The sequence below is a fragment of the Bos taurus genome, chromosome 23, assembly GCF_002263795.3.
Source record: "Bos taurus isolate L1 Dominette 01449 registration number 42190680 breed Hereford chromosome 23, ARS-UCD2.0, whole genome shotgun sequence".
In the NCBI taxonomy this organism is placed as follows: Eukaryota; Metazoa; Chordata; class Mammalia; order Artiodactyla; family Bovidae; genus Bos; species Bos taurus.
This window is the reverse complement of record NC_037350.1, coordinates 26,948,263-26,966,511: the sequence shown is the minus strand read 5'-3', so window position 1 is coordinate 26,966,511 and position 18,249 is coordinate 26,948,263. Positions and strand designations below refer to the sequence as shown.

Here is an 18,249-nt window from a genome sequence, read left to right as displayed (position 1 = left end):
TGGCTTTGTAGTAGAGCCTGAAGTCAGGCGGGTTGATTCCTCCAGTTCCATTCTTCTTTCTCAAGATTGCTTTGGCTATTTGAGGTTTTTTGTATTTCCATACAAATTGTGAAATTATTTGTTCTAGCTCTGTGAAGAATACCGTTGGTAGCTTGATAGGGATTGCATTGAATCTATAGATTGCTTTGGGTATACTCATTTTCATTATATTGATTCTTCCAATCAATGAACACGGTATATTTCTCCATCTATTAGTGTCCTCTTTGATGTCTTTCATCAGTGTTTTATAGTTTTCTATATATAGGTCTTCAGTTTAGGTAGATATATTCCTAAGTATTTTATTCTTTTGTTGTAATGGTGAATGGAATTGTTTAATTTCTCTTAATCTCTCTTAATTTATCTATTTTCTCATTATTAGTGTATGGGAATGCAAGGGATTTCTGTGTGTTGATTTTATATCCTGCAACTTCACTATATTCATTGATTAGCTATAGTAATTTTCTGGTGGAGTAGGGTTTTCTATGTAGAGGATCATGTCATCTGCAAACAGTGAGAGTTTTACTTCTCTTTTCCAATTTGGATTCCTTTAATTTCTTTTTCTTCTCTGATTGCTGTGGCCAAAACTTCCAAAACTGTGTTGAATAGTAATGGTGAATTTGGGCACCCTTGTCTTATTCCTGACTTTAGGGGAAATGCTTTCAATTTTTCACCATTGAGGATAATGTTTGTTGTGGGTTTGTCATATATAGCTTTTATTATGTTGAGGTATGTTCCTTTTATTCCTGCTTTCTGGAGAGTTTTTATCATAAATGGATGTTGAATTTTGTCAAAGGCTTTCTCTGCATCTATTGAGATAATCATATGGCTTTTATATTCTTTATATCTTGCAATATACTGCCTCTGCACGTTTGCTTTCTAAAAGGGTTATATTAATTTAAATGGGATCAGTGATGTATCAGTGTATAATACTTACCAAAGCAATGCTGACATTGTTTATTCTATTTAAATTTGTTTCTTCTTTGGGTGAAAAATACTACCTCAAGGTCTTAATTTTCTATCTTTTATTTATTTATTTATTTTTACCAGTCATTGGGCATACTATGGTTTTGAAATTTATCAGTAACTTAAGGGTACTGGATAATGGGGAGGCAAAGTGGGTTGGAAAATGTAAATATGAAGTCCTTTACTTGAGGGCTAATTTTCAAAAAGACATTGGAATTAAGAAATAGATGAATAATAACTTACCAATAGGTACTGGAGTAACTGGTAGAACAACATGAAACAAATATATAATAGCAGAATTTTAGGATCAAGAATATAGTTACCTTCCTTGTTTTTCCAAGGCAACAGAGAGATGTTTGGAAGACACTAAACCTCCCCCAGAAAGAAATCAAAAATGGAATAAGAGGACTTAGCATTTCTTTGTGGTGAAATAGTAGTCCTAGTCTGATGTGACTGTCTTCAGTGTATTTCAATGTAGTAGAAAGGCAGACTGGGCTAATAACATAAATGCTTATGTCATTCTTTTTCTTTCTGCTCTAGTATACAGGATTTAAATCATGTGGAGAGCTTTCAAAAAATTTGAATGCTAATTGCAATTATTCTCTTTCTTCTTCCCACACCTAACATATCATACTGAGTTTCCCTCTATTTTTTATTGATATCTCCATATTTGTTATATCCCCCCTATATATCTTTCCTTTTTGTAGTATGGAAGGTTTTTGTTATTAAAAGCTCTTTGAATAGTTTTAGAAAACAAAATATTTTTAATACTTAGTCTCAATCAAATATTTATTCTTTTTATTGAAAAATTAATAACAGCAGGTTGCCAAGTAAAAGAGAGAGAGACTATTTATAAATAGAATAAATGCAATTGGTAATATTTGGGAAAAATATCTCAGTTTACGATCCCAATTTGTACCAAATTTATGAAATTAAAAAGGACTTACTGATTGGTACTGCTACATGTGCTAAAATCCAAACACAAATGATTAGTACGGGTTGACATTGATAACAGAATTGACACTGATAATAGAATTCTTACTAATACTATTTCCAGACAAGAATTTCTGGGATGAAAAAGGAAGAGTAAGTTCCAAATCTTTTACATGAGTTACTTTAATCTTTCTTGTACAGTAACACAATCATTTTAAAAGGATAAGAAAGGGGGAAGTTATTTTCCTTTTATCTAATTTCTCATGGAAATTAAAATACCACAGAGCTGGAAAAGCCTCATATCCTTTATTTACTCTTTCCTGTGAGTTTCCCCACTTTTCTCTGTCATTCTTGTCTTACATTTAGTTGAAAACATATTATTTTCTTGAAAAGTCAGTAGAGTGAATCCGAAGATTTTCTTGGCATTCTTAATTATTTCTGCTTATCAGCTTCATCTTCTAGATATTATTTAATAATACAAGTGGGAAGAATTTGGCTTGTGTGTTTGCAAAAATTAATGAACATAAGCAATTCCAGCTGTCAGAAATGAAGATTGACTTCACTTTCCCTGTGTTTCTCCTTGGGCAATAATATATAATCTCTATCGTGTCCTTATCATAAGTCTCTTAAAATATATGAAGTCTAGTTTGTTTTTAGTAGGACATTTTAACTTGAAAAAAATAGATCATATTAATTTTCCCCACTTATCATTGTAATCTGTGCTTTGTGTAGAATGAAAAGTATTCTAGTAGGATTCTGAGGAGAGGGTGTGAAAAACAGAAATGTCAATTTTTTCCTTGAAATGGAAACAATCATTTTTAGGAAAAAGCCCACAGTGAATAAATAACAAATATCAAACAGAAAGGGAATTTCTTAGAATTGCAGTTGTCATTAATGTAGATACAGAGAATATGGCTCTCATTGATCTAATTGATATTGTTCGGTAAATAAAGATGGAAATATACTCTATAATACTACTGAAACATATATGTCAGATACAATAGTTCCATTTCTAGAAGTGAGAGAAATAAGCTACATTTTATTCCTATTTTCCCCAACTTCTCTGGATGAGAAACATGTCTAGAATGTTCAAATTTACATATGAACTCTAGGACAGGAGTGACTTTTTCTATTTTTGGTCCCTGCTATATTCCCAGTGCCTGGCACATGATAAGACCTCAATAATTATATTTTTTTTGAATGAGTAAGATCTCAATGAATTTAACTTTGCCAGTTCAGGTTTATTTCTGTCTTATGATTTTTAAATTTCCTACCAAAGAGAACTTATAAATTCTAATAAAAATACTAACAATTAATACTTTTTTCCACAGGTAACAATTTACATACACAAAAAATGTTCAAAAACATTATTTCCAACTCCAGGTCACCTTTAACCTGTTTGTTATTTGCCATTTTTGAGTTTTTTACTTTCAAAATATTCATCAGTGACTAGAGGAAGTTAATCAATATTAATAAAGAAATTGAAAAACTTGAATGTCAAAGTCTTACTTGTTCAGAAAAGGATATAATCAACACAGGAACCAACCCCAGAATTGATGGATAGAAATGAAACTTACTTGGTGGTTCTTGCCTTACTGTGAAAGAGAAATAAAATAATTGAATGAATGAGACATGAAGAACGAGTTACTTCTCAAACACTTTATGCAGGAAGTTTTAAAACACAGGACTTTGAAAGACCACCAAACTCTCTATTTAGAATCAGTTAAATTAGTGGGAGAATAAATGTCTTCCGATTATTCTGCTTAAGTACTTTTTAATTTGAGTGATTTTTTGGAAAGAAAGGATCAGAGAGGAATCATTGGAAGATGCTATTTCTTCCTTTTGATTTTTCTCTGCCAATTCAAAGTTTCTGGTAAGATTTTTATGTCACACTTTATTGCCTCCTTATTATTATTCCTTTTTTTCTAATCCCTTCTTTGGAATGATCGTATTGATTTATCATGATCATTACTGTGATTCTTATTTGCTAATTACTGTTTTTTAGATTAATTTTAGAAAAGTTCTCTTTTTCTCAGTCACATAGATATCTTAGGGCTGGTGACTCCCCATTTGAATGGGATGAAAGCAGTACTTGCTTTTAGATTCAGGTAAATAAACCTGAATTTGAATCCCAACCTCTTCTGTTTATAATTGTGGTGTCATAGCAAGTTACCGAGTCTTACTACTTCCTTCTTCTTATAGGAATAACAATATTTATCTTATATAATGTATATGCATATATAAAGCTAAGTACAGTGCCTGGTACCTTGTAAGTATGTAACAACTAGTATTTGTTATTATAGTACCCCATAGTATACCAGTTAGTTTGAATTATAGCCTCCAAATGAATGTTGATAGTTCAGAATGAAGCAAGCTACTGAAAATATGAATAGGGAAACAAGGAGCTAGAAGGAGAGAAATGCTAGAAAAAAATAAACCATAGAGTCAGAAATATAAATCTTAAGCCTTGGTGAACATTCACACTAAAAACAAGGCACAAAAAGGCCTCTAGGTACCATGAAACACCAGTGATAACAATAGAATTGAGAGAAACATAGGACCTACCTTTAGATTTTTCAGGTCTTGCTTTAATTAAAAAAAGCAAAGGAACAAATTAGTGTGATTGTCTAATGAAACAGAAACACATTTTCACTGATGTTATGATGAGCATCATAGACTGAACAGTAGTGGAAAGAAAAAAAGAGATTCTACAAGGACCATTTCCCTTGGAAATGTTATGGAAGAAATGGTCCATAGCTAGTGGTGGAGCTCACTCTTTCTTTTCCCATCTAGGTCTCTGATTTTATTTAATTATCTGTTGTTTCAATTTCAGTAACTTTTTTCATTTCAAAGATTTCAACTTTGTTTTTTTATATCTGCTTATTCTTTTTCCAAACTGCATTAAAAAATATATGTAACTTCTTTTACCTTTTTTAAAACATGGATAGCAGTCTATCTTTTATTCCTCACGAGGGAAGTCACAATCTATCAGAGCTCCCGTCTTTGCTGCTCTTATGATGTTTTCTTAGCTCGGCTGCTGTTGCTGCTGCTGCTAAGTCGCTTCAGTCGTGTCCGACTCTGTGCGACCCCATAGACGGCAGCCCACCAGGCTCCGCCGTCCCTGGGATTCTCCAGGCGAGAACACTGGAGTGGGTTGCCATTTCCTTCTCCAATGCATAAAAGTGGAAAGTGAAGTCGCTCAGTCGTGTCCGACTCTTCGCGACCCCACGGACTGCAGCCCACCAGGCTCCTCAGCCCATGGGATTTTCCAGGCAAGAGTACTGGAGTGGGGTGCCATGCTATACGCCATATCAACTACTTTACCGTTCTAACTTTTCTCTCTCTCCCTAACCTCTTCAATTAGACTTTTGTTTCCCCTTTACCCTATTAAGATTACTAATAACCCTCATTTTACAAAATTCAATGACCAATTTTTTATTTCTTAAAAGTTTTAGGTGCAGTTGTTTATATACCCTTTTCATCTGGAAATACTCTCTTGAGTTCTATAACCCACTCTCCTGGTTTTGCTTCTTTTTCCCTGAACACTCCTTCTTTCTATATTTTGCTGGATTTTTTTCTTCTTCCTAACCTCTAAAACTGACATTCCTGAGCATAGTTCTTAGTGTTCTTATCTTTACAGGCACCACTGGTGATCAAATTTAGTTCAGTGGTTTTAAAATGCTATCTCTACACTAAATTTGTCAAGTTCATTCTCCACCTGCTCTCTCCCTAAAGCAAAGGGAAGAGGATGTGAAATGGGACTGTCTCGATTACCCCCACATTGACTACTGAGATAAAAATCTAAGGAAAAAGAGGCTGTAACCTCTCATATTTCCCTCCTCCTACAACTTAGGTGAGACAAACCCATAGGAAGGATTGCACGACTCAGGATAGTGGGAAGGGACCCCTAGAGCTGTGCGATGCAGAGATGCTGCTCTAAGGCTTTAACAAATGGTTACCAAATTAGTTCTTCTGTCCCACATATCATCCTTCTTCCAAGCCTCCATAAGCACACAAGTTTAAGAGGAAGGAGATTTAAAGTAATCTTCAGTGTTGTGGGTAGTTGACTAAGAAACGATGTGGGATAGGAAGGTATAGTGATTTCCTTCTTGAAAGCAAATGAGAAGGACTTCAAGAGATTTGCTTATAAAGACTGGGGCGGGGATTGTCTGTGAGAAAACGTGCGTGGCAAACCATTTCCTAATTGAATGTCTGCTTGGTGGATTTGCTGATTTGTTTTGTGCATTTTGAGCATAAGGAAAAGAAAATTGAAGAGAGGGAGCAGTGTACAGTGAGGAGGATGCCTTGGAGCAGCAGGCATCTTCTTCCTTTTTCTAGCGACAAGGATACGAGCTTCTTGAAGGTCAGGTGGGCATTGTGGAAGATATCCAGGCTTGAGCTTTGGTACTGGTACTTCACTCAAGTTGGTTGCCTACTTGATGAGGGTATCTCATCAATGACAGGCTATGAGATATACTATCAGGGGGACAGAACTAAGGGGTTTTGAAATATTCCAGACTGGAGTCAGTACTTCCCCATCAAGCATAGTGCAGTGGAGCCCTTAGAAATGGGCAAGCTCTTGTAGATTCCTTCCAAGAACTAAAACATATATTCTACAAGTTGATGTTTTTGTTCAGTCACTAAGTCATGTCCAACTCTTTGTGACACCATGGACTGCAGCATGGCAATTCTTTGCATCAGATGATCACAATTTTACCATTTGTGGGAAAATTGGGTAGAGTTATGTAGCAGCTGTGTTCTTTAGACTGTATATGGCATTCTAATTCTCCATAATTCCTAGGGGATGTACTTTACCTCATTCAGTTATATTACTTTTTTGGGCTCTGTTGATATCTAAAATTTTAACCTTGACAGGCACTTTGGGTTTGAATATTAATGTGATTTTATTTCAATCTGAGAAACCCTAGGGGATATTGGGCTTGCGTAAAAGTCACTTATAGATATGAGAACCAAATTCAAATTATGGAACACTAGAACAGTGAAAAATATGGCTTCATGAATTCTATATTAAATATCACCATGATTTGGTTTAGTTGCTAAGTTGTGTCTGACTCTTGAAACCCCATGAACTGTAGCCTGCCAGGCTCCTTTGTCCAAGAGATTTTCCAGGCAAGAACACTGGAGTGGATTGCCACTGCCTTCTCCAAAATATCACCATGGTCAGTGGTTTATCTGGTTTAAATATTAAGTCACTGTTGGTATTTGTAATCTGAGAAGTTTCTGCTGCTTCTGCTAAGTCGCTTCAGTCGTGTCCAACTCTGTGTGACCCCATAGACAGCAGCCCAACCAGGCTTCCCCGTCCCTGGGATTCTCAAGGCAAGAACACTGGAGTGGGTTGCCATTTCCTTCTCCAATGCATGAAAGTGAAGAGTGAAAGTGAAGTCGTTCAGTCGTGTCCGACTCTTAGCGACCTCATGGACTGTAGCCTACCAGGCTCCTCCATCCATGGGATTTTCCAGGATGTAATCTGAGAAGTTAAGAGCTGAAATAATAGGAACTTCTATAGTTATGTATCAAAAAGGTCATTTTGCATTCCTAATCTTGAGGCCTTTGGGTAATATGGAAGCAAATGAACATGAGAAACATGAGTCTCAACCTTTTGGCTAATTAAAATAGAAACATCTATGCTGAGAAAAAGTCTCACATAAGACAGATTGATAAGTAAAAAACTTACTTGAGGTTCTCTGTGAAATCACTAAAAAATAAAAATAAATCCATGAAATTTTTCTTAAATACAAAAAACATAATATTATTTAATATATTCTATCTGTGTCTGTGAGGGGAGGACTTGGGTGGGAATAAGAAGAAAGCATCGCAAATAGCCATAGAAAGCAGTTGCAATGCAAACTTAGATATAAGATTAAGCAGTGATGATTTAATGAAGTCAAAGCAGGGTTTTATCAAAAGTCTTCTTCATATACTGTATCTGAACAACTTTGGGTATAGTACCAGGTAAAGATAACTGGATATTTCTGTTTCCTTTGGATAGCAATGTATTCTTTGAGGGAACACTCAAAAGTCTGTCTCCATTTAAACATCATTTTGAACTTCCTTCTCTCTCTCAAAAAAATCTGCCTACCTCTGTTATTTCATAATATTCAGTTTTTTATTGTTGTTGTTGACAAATGCTACCTTACTCTTTCTTTTTGTTCTGGCTGTACCACATGGCATGCAGGATAGTTCCCCGACCAGGGATTTGAACCCCTGCTTCCTGCACTGGGAGCACAGAGTCTTAACCCCTAGATTACCAGGGACGTCCCTAATCAGTATTTTCTTAAATTATGTATAATGTAGGGGAAAGTGTTAGTCACTCAGTCAGTCATGTTCGACTCTTTGTGACCCCATGGACTGTAGCCCACGAGGCTCCTCTGTCCATGGGATTCTCCAGGCTAGAATACTGGAGTGGGTTGCCTCAAACATGGTTCTCTTACATTGCAGGCGGACTCTTTACTGACTGAGCCAGCAGGGAAGCCTTTAATAATAATGCCCATAAAATAATGTAGGGGAAGCTGAGTAATAAAATAAGTGAGCAATGAAAAAATCAAATCACTATAACAGAAAAAATTCCCTGAGACTTTGAAGACCAAACAGAACCAAAGTAGAGAAAGAGATGTTATACTTACTTATGGGTGCCAGGGGCAGACCTAAAAAACAAGTTAGATATCAGTGGATATTTGTTTGAAAAAACCAACTTTCTTTTTAAGGAATTATATTTGTGTAGGGGAGAAGCTTATTTGTCCCATAGCTCTTTGTGTAAATTATGGGTCTATGACTATGTATTCTTGGGCCAGGATGTGGCCTCAGTTTCTTAGGCTTTACGGAGAGGTCAGTGAAGTTACTCTAAGAATTAAATAGTGTAAAGTATTAATAATTAAAGCACTTATATAGTTCTGATCACATAGGAGATGCAAAGTAAATACATGTTTGCAACTAAGTAAATATAAGTTGACTTCCCAGAGAAAGAAGTTGGATGAGCAGAAGGCAGAGGGAATTAGAGCTATGAGTCTTAGGTTGCTACACAGAGTTAGAAATGAGGAGGACAGGGTCTGGTCCCTAAGCCTTGTAGAGAACAATAATAGGAAATAGTGAAAAAATGGATGAAACTTACCCCTGAGCATTGAAGGTGGACAAGCTGAAAGACAGAAAAATATCATCACAACTCTTTTTCTCTCCCACTGTATTTCTGTCTGCGTTTTTAAAGAGAGTTCCTTCTTGATAGGTCATTATAACAATAGGAAAAAATGTTACCTTTGGTCTTTATTTGCTTTTAACATAAGTCAGCAGGATTTGGACTTTTCAAAAAGTCATTTATAACAGTGGAATTTTGACCATGAGAGGGTAAGTGGTTAGTTAAAGCAGCATGTACCCTATGCCCAGCAATTCCAGCACAACTGGGGAAAGGAGAAATAGGACCCTGCAGTGGAAGAAACATGGAGTGACTTACTGAGGGCTTGTGGAGCTGGTCCATCTAGAAAACACAACCGAGAAAATTTTTATCTTTCCCCCACTTTTTCCCCATTCAATATATTTTCATTTTGTGAAGTCCCTTGTAACATATCATTTTTAACTGCTTGGAAACTTTTCTCTCTGCTCTTTATTTTTTACGTGAATCAGTGGAGATTTTTTTTTCCCCCCACAAAGTTATTAAAAAGCTGAGAGACTTATTGAAAATATGAATGTGAGACATGAAGGAAACAGTTACTTCTAATCTTTGAAATACCTATATGGTCAGGGAAATTTCCTCAAGTATCTTGGAATTCAAATATGGAAAAACAGACTAAGTAGGGCAGGAAGTCCAAATGAAAACTGTCTTAGAAGCTTCTTATCCCCTCCTTTCTCTCCCATCATTTTTTCATTGTCTGTAGGTAGTCTCTTCTTGGTCTTTATAACTAAGCAAAACTTTTTTCTCCCCTCTTCATTTTTACGTAAATTAGTAGTGTCAGACCTTTCCTGGTCAAAATAACCCAGGGGCATTTTGATAGCCAGGTTGCAAGAGAACAAGATGTACCTCAAGCCCTTTGTATTCCAGTATGGCCAGGTAAAGAATTTTGGACCCCATTAGAAATCAGTTAAACACTGGGGCAAACAATCAAACAGACTTACTGACTGCATGAGGAGTTGCTTCCGCTGAAAACAAGCAGAGAGATTTTTTTTATTACTCCTTTCTTGTCTACTCTTCTGTTCAATTTTTCTGTCAGAGACAGAAAAAGTTTTTCTGATCAGACATTTGAACTTTCCAGAAAAATTATAATCAGCTGATGGAATACTGGTTAATGGAGAAGCAAAAGGGAAAATAAAATAGGAGTTTCAAATTCCTATACCAGAACTCAAGTTCCAATAGACATTACTGGACCTTGATAAGTGCACAGCAGAGAAATAAACAACTTACTAATTGCTGATATAAATGACCTATGAAATAAGAAATATTTTATTTCCTGGAAAATAGAAATATTATCTGTATCTTTTTCTCTCACTCATTTTTCTCTTCTGCATGGAAAGTGCCTAACTAACAATCTTTAGAACCATGGAGAAAAATTTTTTTCCTGCTCTTTATTTTTATATGACTCAGTGAACATTCTGGAAATTTATTAATAACTTAGTGGAATTCTGAATAATGGAAAAATAAAAGATCAAGGAAGTGGGAGCTTTAAGTTATTGCAATCCCAATAAGGATGGATAAATTTTGGTTCAGGTAGATCTGTTAGATACTGCTGGAGACAACTGAGTTCCTTTGGAAAGTGAGATATTCAAATTTACAGGATGATCTCGAAGCCAAAAAGCAAAGAGAGAAATCAGTGTGGAAAGGCTGATAAAATAAGAACTAGTTTTCCTCTTACTATTCTGAGAGAGACTATCAAAAATATCTGTGGAGATAGAATCAAATCCTTGTAGGTGGTTGTAGCACTCTGTGGTGGGGAATACAATTGCCATCATATCTTGTAGGTTGAATTGTAGGATTCTGCCTTCTGCTTAGTCTGGGAGACTGTGGGAAAGGGAGATGACTTATCTCTTCCCTTTTTGCAGTGGCTGGTCAACTGCTTAAAATCTTACAGTGGGGTTGGTAATTTAAACTGTATTGCCTTTACTATTTTTCTCCCTTTTTCTGCAGCCTCCTCAAGGTCTCCTTCACTCATAAATATACTGCCTCCCTTGCTGACAAGTCACAGTAAACTTCAGATAGTTTCCTCTATTTTAAAATATAATATAATATATATATATATACACCTTATGTATGTATATATTTGTATATAATGTATGTGTGTATGTATGTGGGTATGTGTTAGAAATGCAAAAAAGCAAAATGGCTGTTTGAGGAGGCCTTACAAATAGCTGTGAAAAGAAGCAAAAAGCAAAGGAGAAAAGGAAAGATATTCCCATTTGAATGCAGAGTTCCAAAGAATAGCAAGGAGAGATAAGAAAGCCTTCCTCAGCGATCAATGCAAAGAAATAGAGGAAAACAACAGAATGGGAAAGACTAGAGATCTCTTCAAGAAAATTAGAGAAACCAGGGAACATTTCATGCAATGATGGGCTTGATAAAGGACAGAAATGGTATGGACCTAACAGAAGCAGAAGATATTAAGAAGAGGTGGCAAGAATACACAGAAGAACTGTACAAAAAAGATATTCACGACCTAGATGATTACGATGGTGTGATCACTGACCTAGAGCCAGACATCCTGGAATGTGAAGTCAAGTGGGTCTTAGAAAGCATCACTATGAACAAAGCTAGTGGAGGCGATGGAATTCCAGTTGAGCTACTTCAAATTGTGAAAGACGATGCTTTGAAAGTTCTGCACTCAGTATGCCAGCAAATATGGAAAACTCAGCACTGGCCACAGGACTGGAAAAGGTCAGTGTTCATTCCAATCCCAAAGAAAGGCAATGCCAAAGAATGCTCAAACTACTACACAATTGCACTCATCTCACATGCTAGTAAAGTAATGCTCAAAAGTCTCCAAGCCAGGCTTCAGCAATATGTGAACCGTGAACTTCCAGATGTTCAAACTGGCTTTAGAAAAGGCAGAGGAACCAGAGATCAAATTGCCAACATCCGCTGGATCATGGAAAAAGCAAGAGAGTTCCAGAAAAACATCTACTTCTGCTTTATTGACTATGCCAAAGCCTTTGACTGTTTGGCTCACAATAAACTGTGGAAAATTCTAAAAGAGATGGGAATACTAGACCACCTGACCTGCCTCTTGAAAAACCTGTATGCAGGTCAGGAAGCAACAGTTAGAACTGGACATGGAACAACAGACTGGTTTCAAATAGGAAAAGAAGTACGTTAAGGCTGTATATTGTCACTCTGGCTTATTTAACTTCTATGCAGAGTACATCATGAGAAACGCTGGGCTGGAAGAAGAACAAGCTGGAATCAAGATTGCCAGGAGAAATATCAATAACCTCAGATATGCAGATGACACCACCCTTATGGCAGAAGGTGAAGAGGAACTCAAAAGCCTCTTGATGAAAGTGAAAGTGGAGAGTGAAAAAGTTGGCTTAAAGCTCAACATTCAGAAAACGAAGATCATGGCATCCAGTCCAATCACTTCATGGGAAATAGATGGGGAAACAGTGTCAGACTTTATTTTTTTGAGCTCCAAAATCACTGCAGATGGTGATTTCAGGCATGAAATTAAAAGACGCTTACCCCTTAGAAGGAAAGTTATGACCAACCTAGATAGCATATTAAAAAGCAGAGACATTACTTTGCCAACAAAGGTCTGTTTAGTCAAGGCTATGGTAGTCACGTATGGATGTGAGAGTTGGACTATAAAGAAAGCTGAGCGCAGAAGAATTGGTGCTTTTGAACTGTGGTGTTGGAGAAGACTCTTGAGAGTCACTTGGACTGCAAGGAGATCCAACCTGTCCATACTAAAGGAGATCAGTCCTGGGTGTTCATTGCAGGGACTGATGTTGAAGCTGAAACTCCAATACTTTGGCCACCTCATGCAAAGAGTTGACTCATTGGAAAAGACCCTTATGCTGGGAGGGGTTGAGGGCAGGAGGAGAAGGGGGCGACAGAGAATGAGATGACCGGATGGCATCACCGACTTGATGGATGTGAGTTTGGGTAAACTCTGGGAGTTGGTGATGGACAGGGAAGCCTGGCGTGCTGTGATTCATGGGGTCACAAGGAGTCAGACATTGACTGAGTGACTGAGCTGAACTGAACTGATGTGTTAGTTGCTGTTGTGTCTGACTCTTTGTGATCCCATGGACTGTAGCCTGCCAGGCTTCTTTGTCCATGGAATTCTCCAGGTAAGAATACTGGAGTGGGTTATGATCCCCTGCTCTAGGGGATCTTCCCTACCCCGGGATCGAACCTGGGTCTTCTGCATTGCAGGTGTATTCTTTACCGTCTGAGCCACCAGAGAAGCCCGTAATGTATGTTCAGTTCAGTTGCTCAATCGTGTCTGACTCTTTGTGACCCCATGAACTGCAGCACACAAGGCCTCCCTGTCCATCACCAACTCCCGGAGTTCACTCAAACTCATGTCCATCAAGTTGGTGATGCCATCCAACCATATGTATATATTACATTATATATTTTAGGTTATTAAGTGGGATTGTAGTCCCCTCAATTCATTTATTCTTGGGGTGAATAATAGTGGAATCTAGTGCAGCTAGATAGTGGAATGAGCAAGGGATAAGGAAACATAAATTTCTATACCCAGACCCTGTAGGAAGCTGAAAGCAACTATAAGAACAGGCATGGAACTTACAGGTTGTTCCTGAAGTTTCAGCTGGTGGAAAAATGGAAGGAAAAAAAAAAGGAGAAATTAGTTTGTAGAACCAAGAGAACTCAGTTCTCACATTATAGGCTTAAAAAGAGTAACTGCAGAGAGGATGCAGGGAGCTCTGAAACCTGCCTGTTAGCTGAGGGTCTGGGCTTAAGCACCCACCCCTGTGCTTTGTATCCTCACGTCTGTATCTCCTGCCTGCGGCAGAAAAGTGGTCATCCTTTCCATTCCTTTTGGGTCTTGTAAATAGAAGGAACACTTCTAGATGTTCATAAACTTTTAAACTTGTGCTTCTACACTTCTGTATAGTTTTGCCATTCTTATTTTCACTAGTCTTTTTCCTTCCTGACGTTTTAATTGATTTGAAAAGTTTTCTTCCAAATGCTTCTCTTTCCTAGTCCCATTTGAAGCACTTGCTTTTGTTAATTAAAAAATCAATCAATGTGTTTTGTGCATTCTCCAAATCACGTGTAATCTAGGGGAAAGCTTAGGAAGGAATGAATTTAGCAATATAATTCATTTAAACATTGCTATATATTTAAAAGTGTTTACACATTGGGAGAGGGAATTAAGGAGGGAGCAAAAGAAGGGAAAGGGAATTGATGTACCTATATAGATTCTCTGGCACACGTGACCATTAGGGGACTTGGACCAATGGAGCCCTTCCTTTAGCCACAGTGGGATCCTCTGAGGTGAACTGATTTATGATTTTTTTCCCCTTATAAGAATTATGAGAACTTTCAAGATTGTAAGTCTTGATGATAATAAAAAGTACTGAGAAAGGCAACCTTGATTTAGGGGAATAGTCAGTAAATGATGGCTGGTATTCATCCACAACAAGAAGCATTTAGGGCAGATAACATCCATTTCAGCAGTCATAGTATGATTGTGTGGGAGACCACCTGTAGTCACCACATTTTGAGTTCCTTTTTCCAAGACATCCTGGAGGACTGTAAATTCCACAGCACCAGAGGTCAACCACATCTTTCTCTCTCTTACTCATGACTTTATCCCCAGGGCTCATTAGATTCTGATACATGGTAGAAGCTCAGCTAGTTGAAGTAATGTCTGAGTATACCCGACTTGCTTTCTGATATTTTTTTCCTATTTGGCTTAAACTTTGGGATGCTATTACTTAATTTCCATACTAAAAATTTTTTATCACATGGGATTGGTTTTGACACTCCAGATTTTGACACCAGCTTTGCTCTTTCTAGTTGCAGTACAAACTTAACCTTCCACTTTCTTCTACTTGTGGTTTGTAGGTATCTGATGAATCTGTCAGTTCCTGTAATTGCAGCCCAACTACTGTCATATCCTACTCCCTGAGCTCGTGTGTGTGTGTGTGTGTGTGTGTGTGTGTGTGTGTGTGGTGTGGTGTGTGTGTGTGTGTGTGTGTGTGTGTGTGTGTATGTGTGTGTGTTGAGGGTTGTTTGGGGTGATTGGGCAGGATGGGACTTGAGAAAGAAAAAGGTCTTGGGGGAAAAGATGAGGGATCCTAGGGTAGACTAGATTCTGAGCAATATTCCTGGGAACTAGAAGGAACCTGGTAAGACCTCTATCTTTTTACATTTGATTGTCTTTTCCCTCTTTTACGTTTATTTTCAAATATTGCCTGCCTTTTCTCATTGTCTTTACATTGTCTCCATTATCTTTGAGTAGGCCCTTAGTAAACTACAAAGCACTTCAGAACTGGAAAGTCATCCTTATTATTCTTCCTCTGTCACATTAGAAAATTTTATATTGTTTTAGAAGCCATTACTGATCATTATTGAGGGAATTTTCTTATTCCTTTTCCATAAAAAATAGCCCTGGAAAATTCTAGGCAGGTAGAAACTGGAAAGCATGAAAACATGTCTAAAACCACCATTCTTCTGGCAATAGATACATTTAAAACAGGAAACAAGCCCTTTAGACATTGTAGAACACCAGAGGAAAGAAATAGGTAAGGGACTTACCACTGGGTCCAGTATATTGTACTAAAACAGAAATAAACATAAATTATTGTACTTTTTAAACATGAAAAACACATGTATACCATTGATGTTTTCCAAAGGAGAGCAATGAAAATGGTTTCCCTGGAATAGCTAAATCCTGATTTTCAAGATTAAATATTTTTTACTGCATTGCTGCTGGACTATAGCCTTTCCATAAGAATTGCATCTTCCTCCAGGAGATCTGTAGCCCTGTTTTAGCTGGCAAGATAACCATTACATTGTTGCCTTTCCAAGAGTTTAAGGTAAAATCTTAATTATATTCTCTTCTCTCCATTTGCCTCATATTTTTTCTTCACATCATTTTTTATCCCTCTCTGAGCCATCTTTCTATTGTCTTCTTCGTAATTTCTTACATCATCCTTATTAATGTACATATGTATCTTATTAATACATACATACATACGGGCAACTTACCAATAGGTCCTGGAGTTTGCACTAAAAAGAAATTCAAATTGACAAATGAGTATGGGTGTTCAGATGAAGAATATATCTTTTAATGAATTTTATTTAGGGATGAGACTTGGAGAGGTAGAGTATGGGAGAGGAAGTGGTATCAGTAATGAGAACATCAGGGAGCTTGGTTAACTATAGAACAAAAGGGATATTCAAATGTACTGCAATATTTCAGCCTGAGGTAAGGGTTTCCTAGGATCCTTGTCAAACAAGGAGACAGTAAAGAAATGCGAAACTTTTTTCTTTTCTTTCCTATCAGTAACAGAACTGCTTTTTCAAGGGACCACCCTGTACTAAAGTATTTCTGACCAGCTAATATGTTCTAGGAGTAGGTATTAGGGTAGGAAGATAAGGGTCCTGTCTTCTCACAGCTTCCCGCTTACTGGGGACTGATAAAGGGTCAAAGACTGTCTTGATTAGTTTTAGTGTCTGTAGACAAAGGGTCAACAAAGTCTTCAGTTTTTAATGAGAATTTAGCTTTCAGTTGATTTTCTAGCTCTGATCCTTTCATGACCTGATAAAGATTGTAAATCTGCCATGTTACCTGGCAATATTGGTTTTACACAAGGATGATCCTTGAACAGTGAACTGCATCTGAACTGGGAGAACTCTAAATACCTATTAGAAAGCCATGGCTTTGGGCTTCCTTGAGTATAGTGCCCATGTGTTTAGGCACGTTCTTATGGGATCTCTTTAGACATCTGCGCAGATCATTGTCAAGATTACTCTAGCAGAAGAGGAATGGGTATGATATCTGCTTTACCCACCACCATTGAATCCAACAACATAATGCATTTGAGATTTAGAAAAGTCATAAAGCATTATAAGAATCATTCAAAGAATGTGACTAGATACAAATACAAGACTCATTCATGTTGTCAAATGAGCACAGAGGAACCTAAAATCATATTTCTTTAATTTTATAATTTAAAAATATTTTCAGTTTTCGCTAGGAATACTATAATCCAGTGTGTGAAGCTATGACTGCTCTTGTTTATAAGCATATAATTATAGATAATTGTATCTAGAAGCCTAACCATTATTTATAATGTTTCTCTGGAAAAATGCAACAGGGCAAGTTGCTAAAAGTTGGTGAAATAGAACCTACCTATCCTGGAGAGAACTTTTCAGAGTAGTTAGAAATGAAAAGAATCTTAAAATTTCTTTTCTTTTTTTAACAAAATGAAGATTATATAATGAAAGATTACATGCATAGAAAGCAAGAAGTTTAGGAGCTATGTTCTAAATTTTTATTACATATTGGTTTTAAAGAGCTAGATTATGTACTAAAGTGGGAACAGCTCACAGAAGACCATCCTTAGGGGACTTTTTTTTTTTAAACTTTGTTTTTCAGCTTTGTAATTAATATCTTTTATTGCAGAATCTGGGTGAATCCAACCTTTAGGAATTCTGGGTGGGATAATGAGGCAGTGGAAACACTTGGTCCTGGAGTCTGTGGGCATGAATCATTGAAATAAAAATAGACTGATGTTTTAAGCATTATAAAGGATTAAAAGGTGTTATAATTTGAGACTTAGGTGACTTACCGATGGTCTTTTGAGAGAGCTCTATAAAAGAATAAAAAAGAAGAAAAGAAGTGAAAAAAACTGAGGAGGTGCTTTCAGGTTCTGGTTTGTGTTCCCTAGTAAGACTCTGTACCACCAAACTTGGGGAAAGCTGCAGCTGGGTAGTGGGGCTGTTGCCTTTCTTACTGGAGTGGTAAGAAAATTTATTACGTATAAGAGTTCCTCATCTAATGGATCCACTGAGAGGGTAAGTAGTAAACAGAGATTACCCTGGTGGTCCATTAAAATCTCTGTAGAGGATGGGAAAAATTCTTCTCCATTTAAACTTGGTTATCTTCCTTTTTTCCTTGTTTCATTTCACTTCATCTCATTCTGGTTTTAAAAGTCCTTTGTATGATGTTGACAAGTCTTTGGAAACCTTCTACAAGTGTTTGTCTTTTACTTTATAGCTTGTATTTAGCAGTGGAATGTACATTCACAGAATCATTAATGACTTGCAGAAATGCTTGGTAGAAGAAAATCGAAAGGTCAAGAAAATGTGGACGCTCAAACCCCTGAAGTCCTAACGTG

The 18,249-nt window shown here is 36.9% G+C and overlaps 1 protein-coding gene across 12 annotated transcripts in view; it reads right to left on the bottom strand.

Moving 5' to 3' along the window:
- The window catches only part of TSBP1 (testis expressed basic protein 1), a 170,717-nt gene that overhangs the window by 128,489 nt on the left and 23,979 nt on the right, over positions 1 to 18,249 (bottom strand). For 10 of the 12 annotated variants that reach the window (XM_059880620.1, XM_059880625.1, XM_059880621.1 and 7 more), the window contains 13 exons: positions 17,701 to 17,721; positions 16,115 to 16,135; positions 15,662 to 15,682; positions 13,686 to 13,706; positions 10,060 to 10,083; positions 9,401 to 9,424; positions 9,065 to 9,088; positions 8,580 to 8,600; positions 7,631 to 7,651; positions 4,501 to 4,521; positions 3,513 to 3,530; positions 1,950 to 1,970; positions 1,246 to 1,263 (listed from right to left, as the gene is read on the bottom strand). In XM_059880620.1, the coding sequence (XP_059736603.1) occupies positions 1,246 to 1,263; positions 1,950 to 1,970; positions 3,513 to 3,530; positions 4,501 to 4,521; positions 7,631 to 7,651; positions 8,580 to 8,600; positions 9,065 to 9,088; positions 9,401 to 9,424; positions 10,060 to 10,083; positions 13,686 to 13,706; positions 15,662 to 15,682; positions 16,115 to 16,135; positions 17,701 to 17,721 (276 nt within the window). The remainder of the gene's footprint in view (positions 1 to 1,245; positions 1,264 to 1,949; positions 1,971 to 3,512; positions 3,531 to 4,500; positions 4,522 to 7,630; positions 7,652 to 8,579; positions 8,601 to 9,064; positions 9,089 to 9,400; positions 9,425 to 10,059; positions 10,084 to 13,685; positions 13,707 to 15,661; positions 15,683 to 16,114; positions 16,136 to 17,700; positions 17,722 to 18,249) is intronic. The other 2 variants (XM_059880627.1, XM_059880628.1) reach the window with 1 other exon arrangement.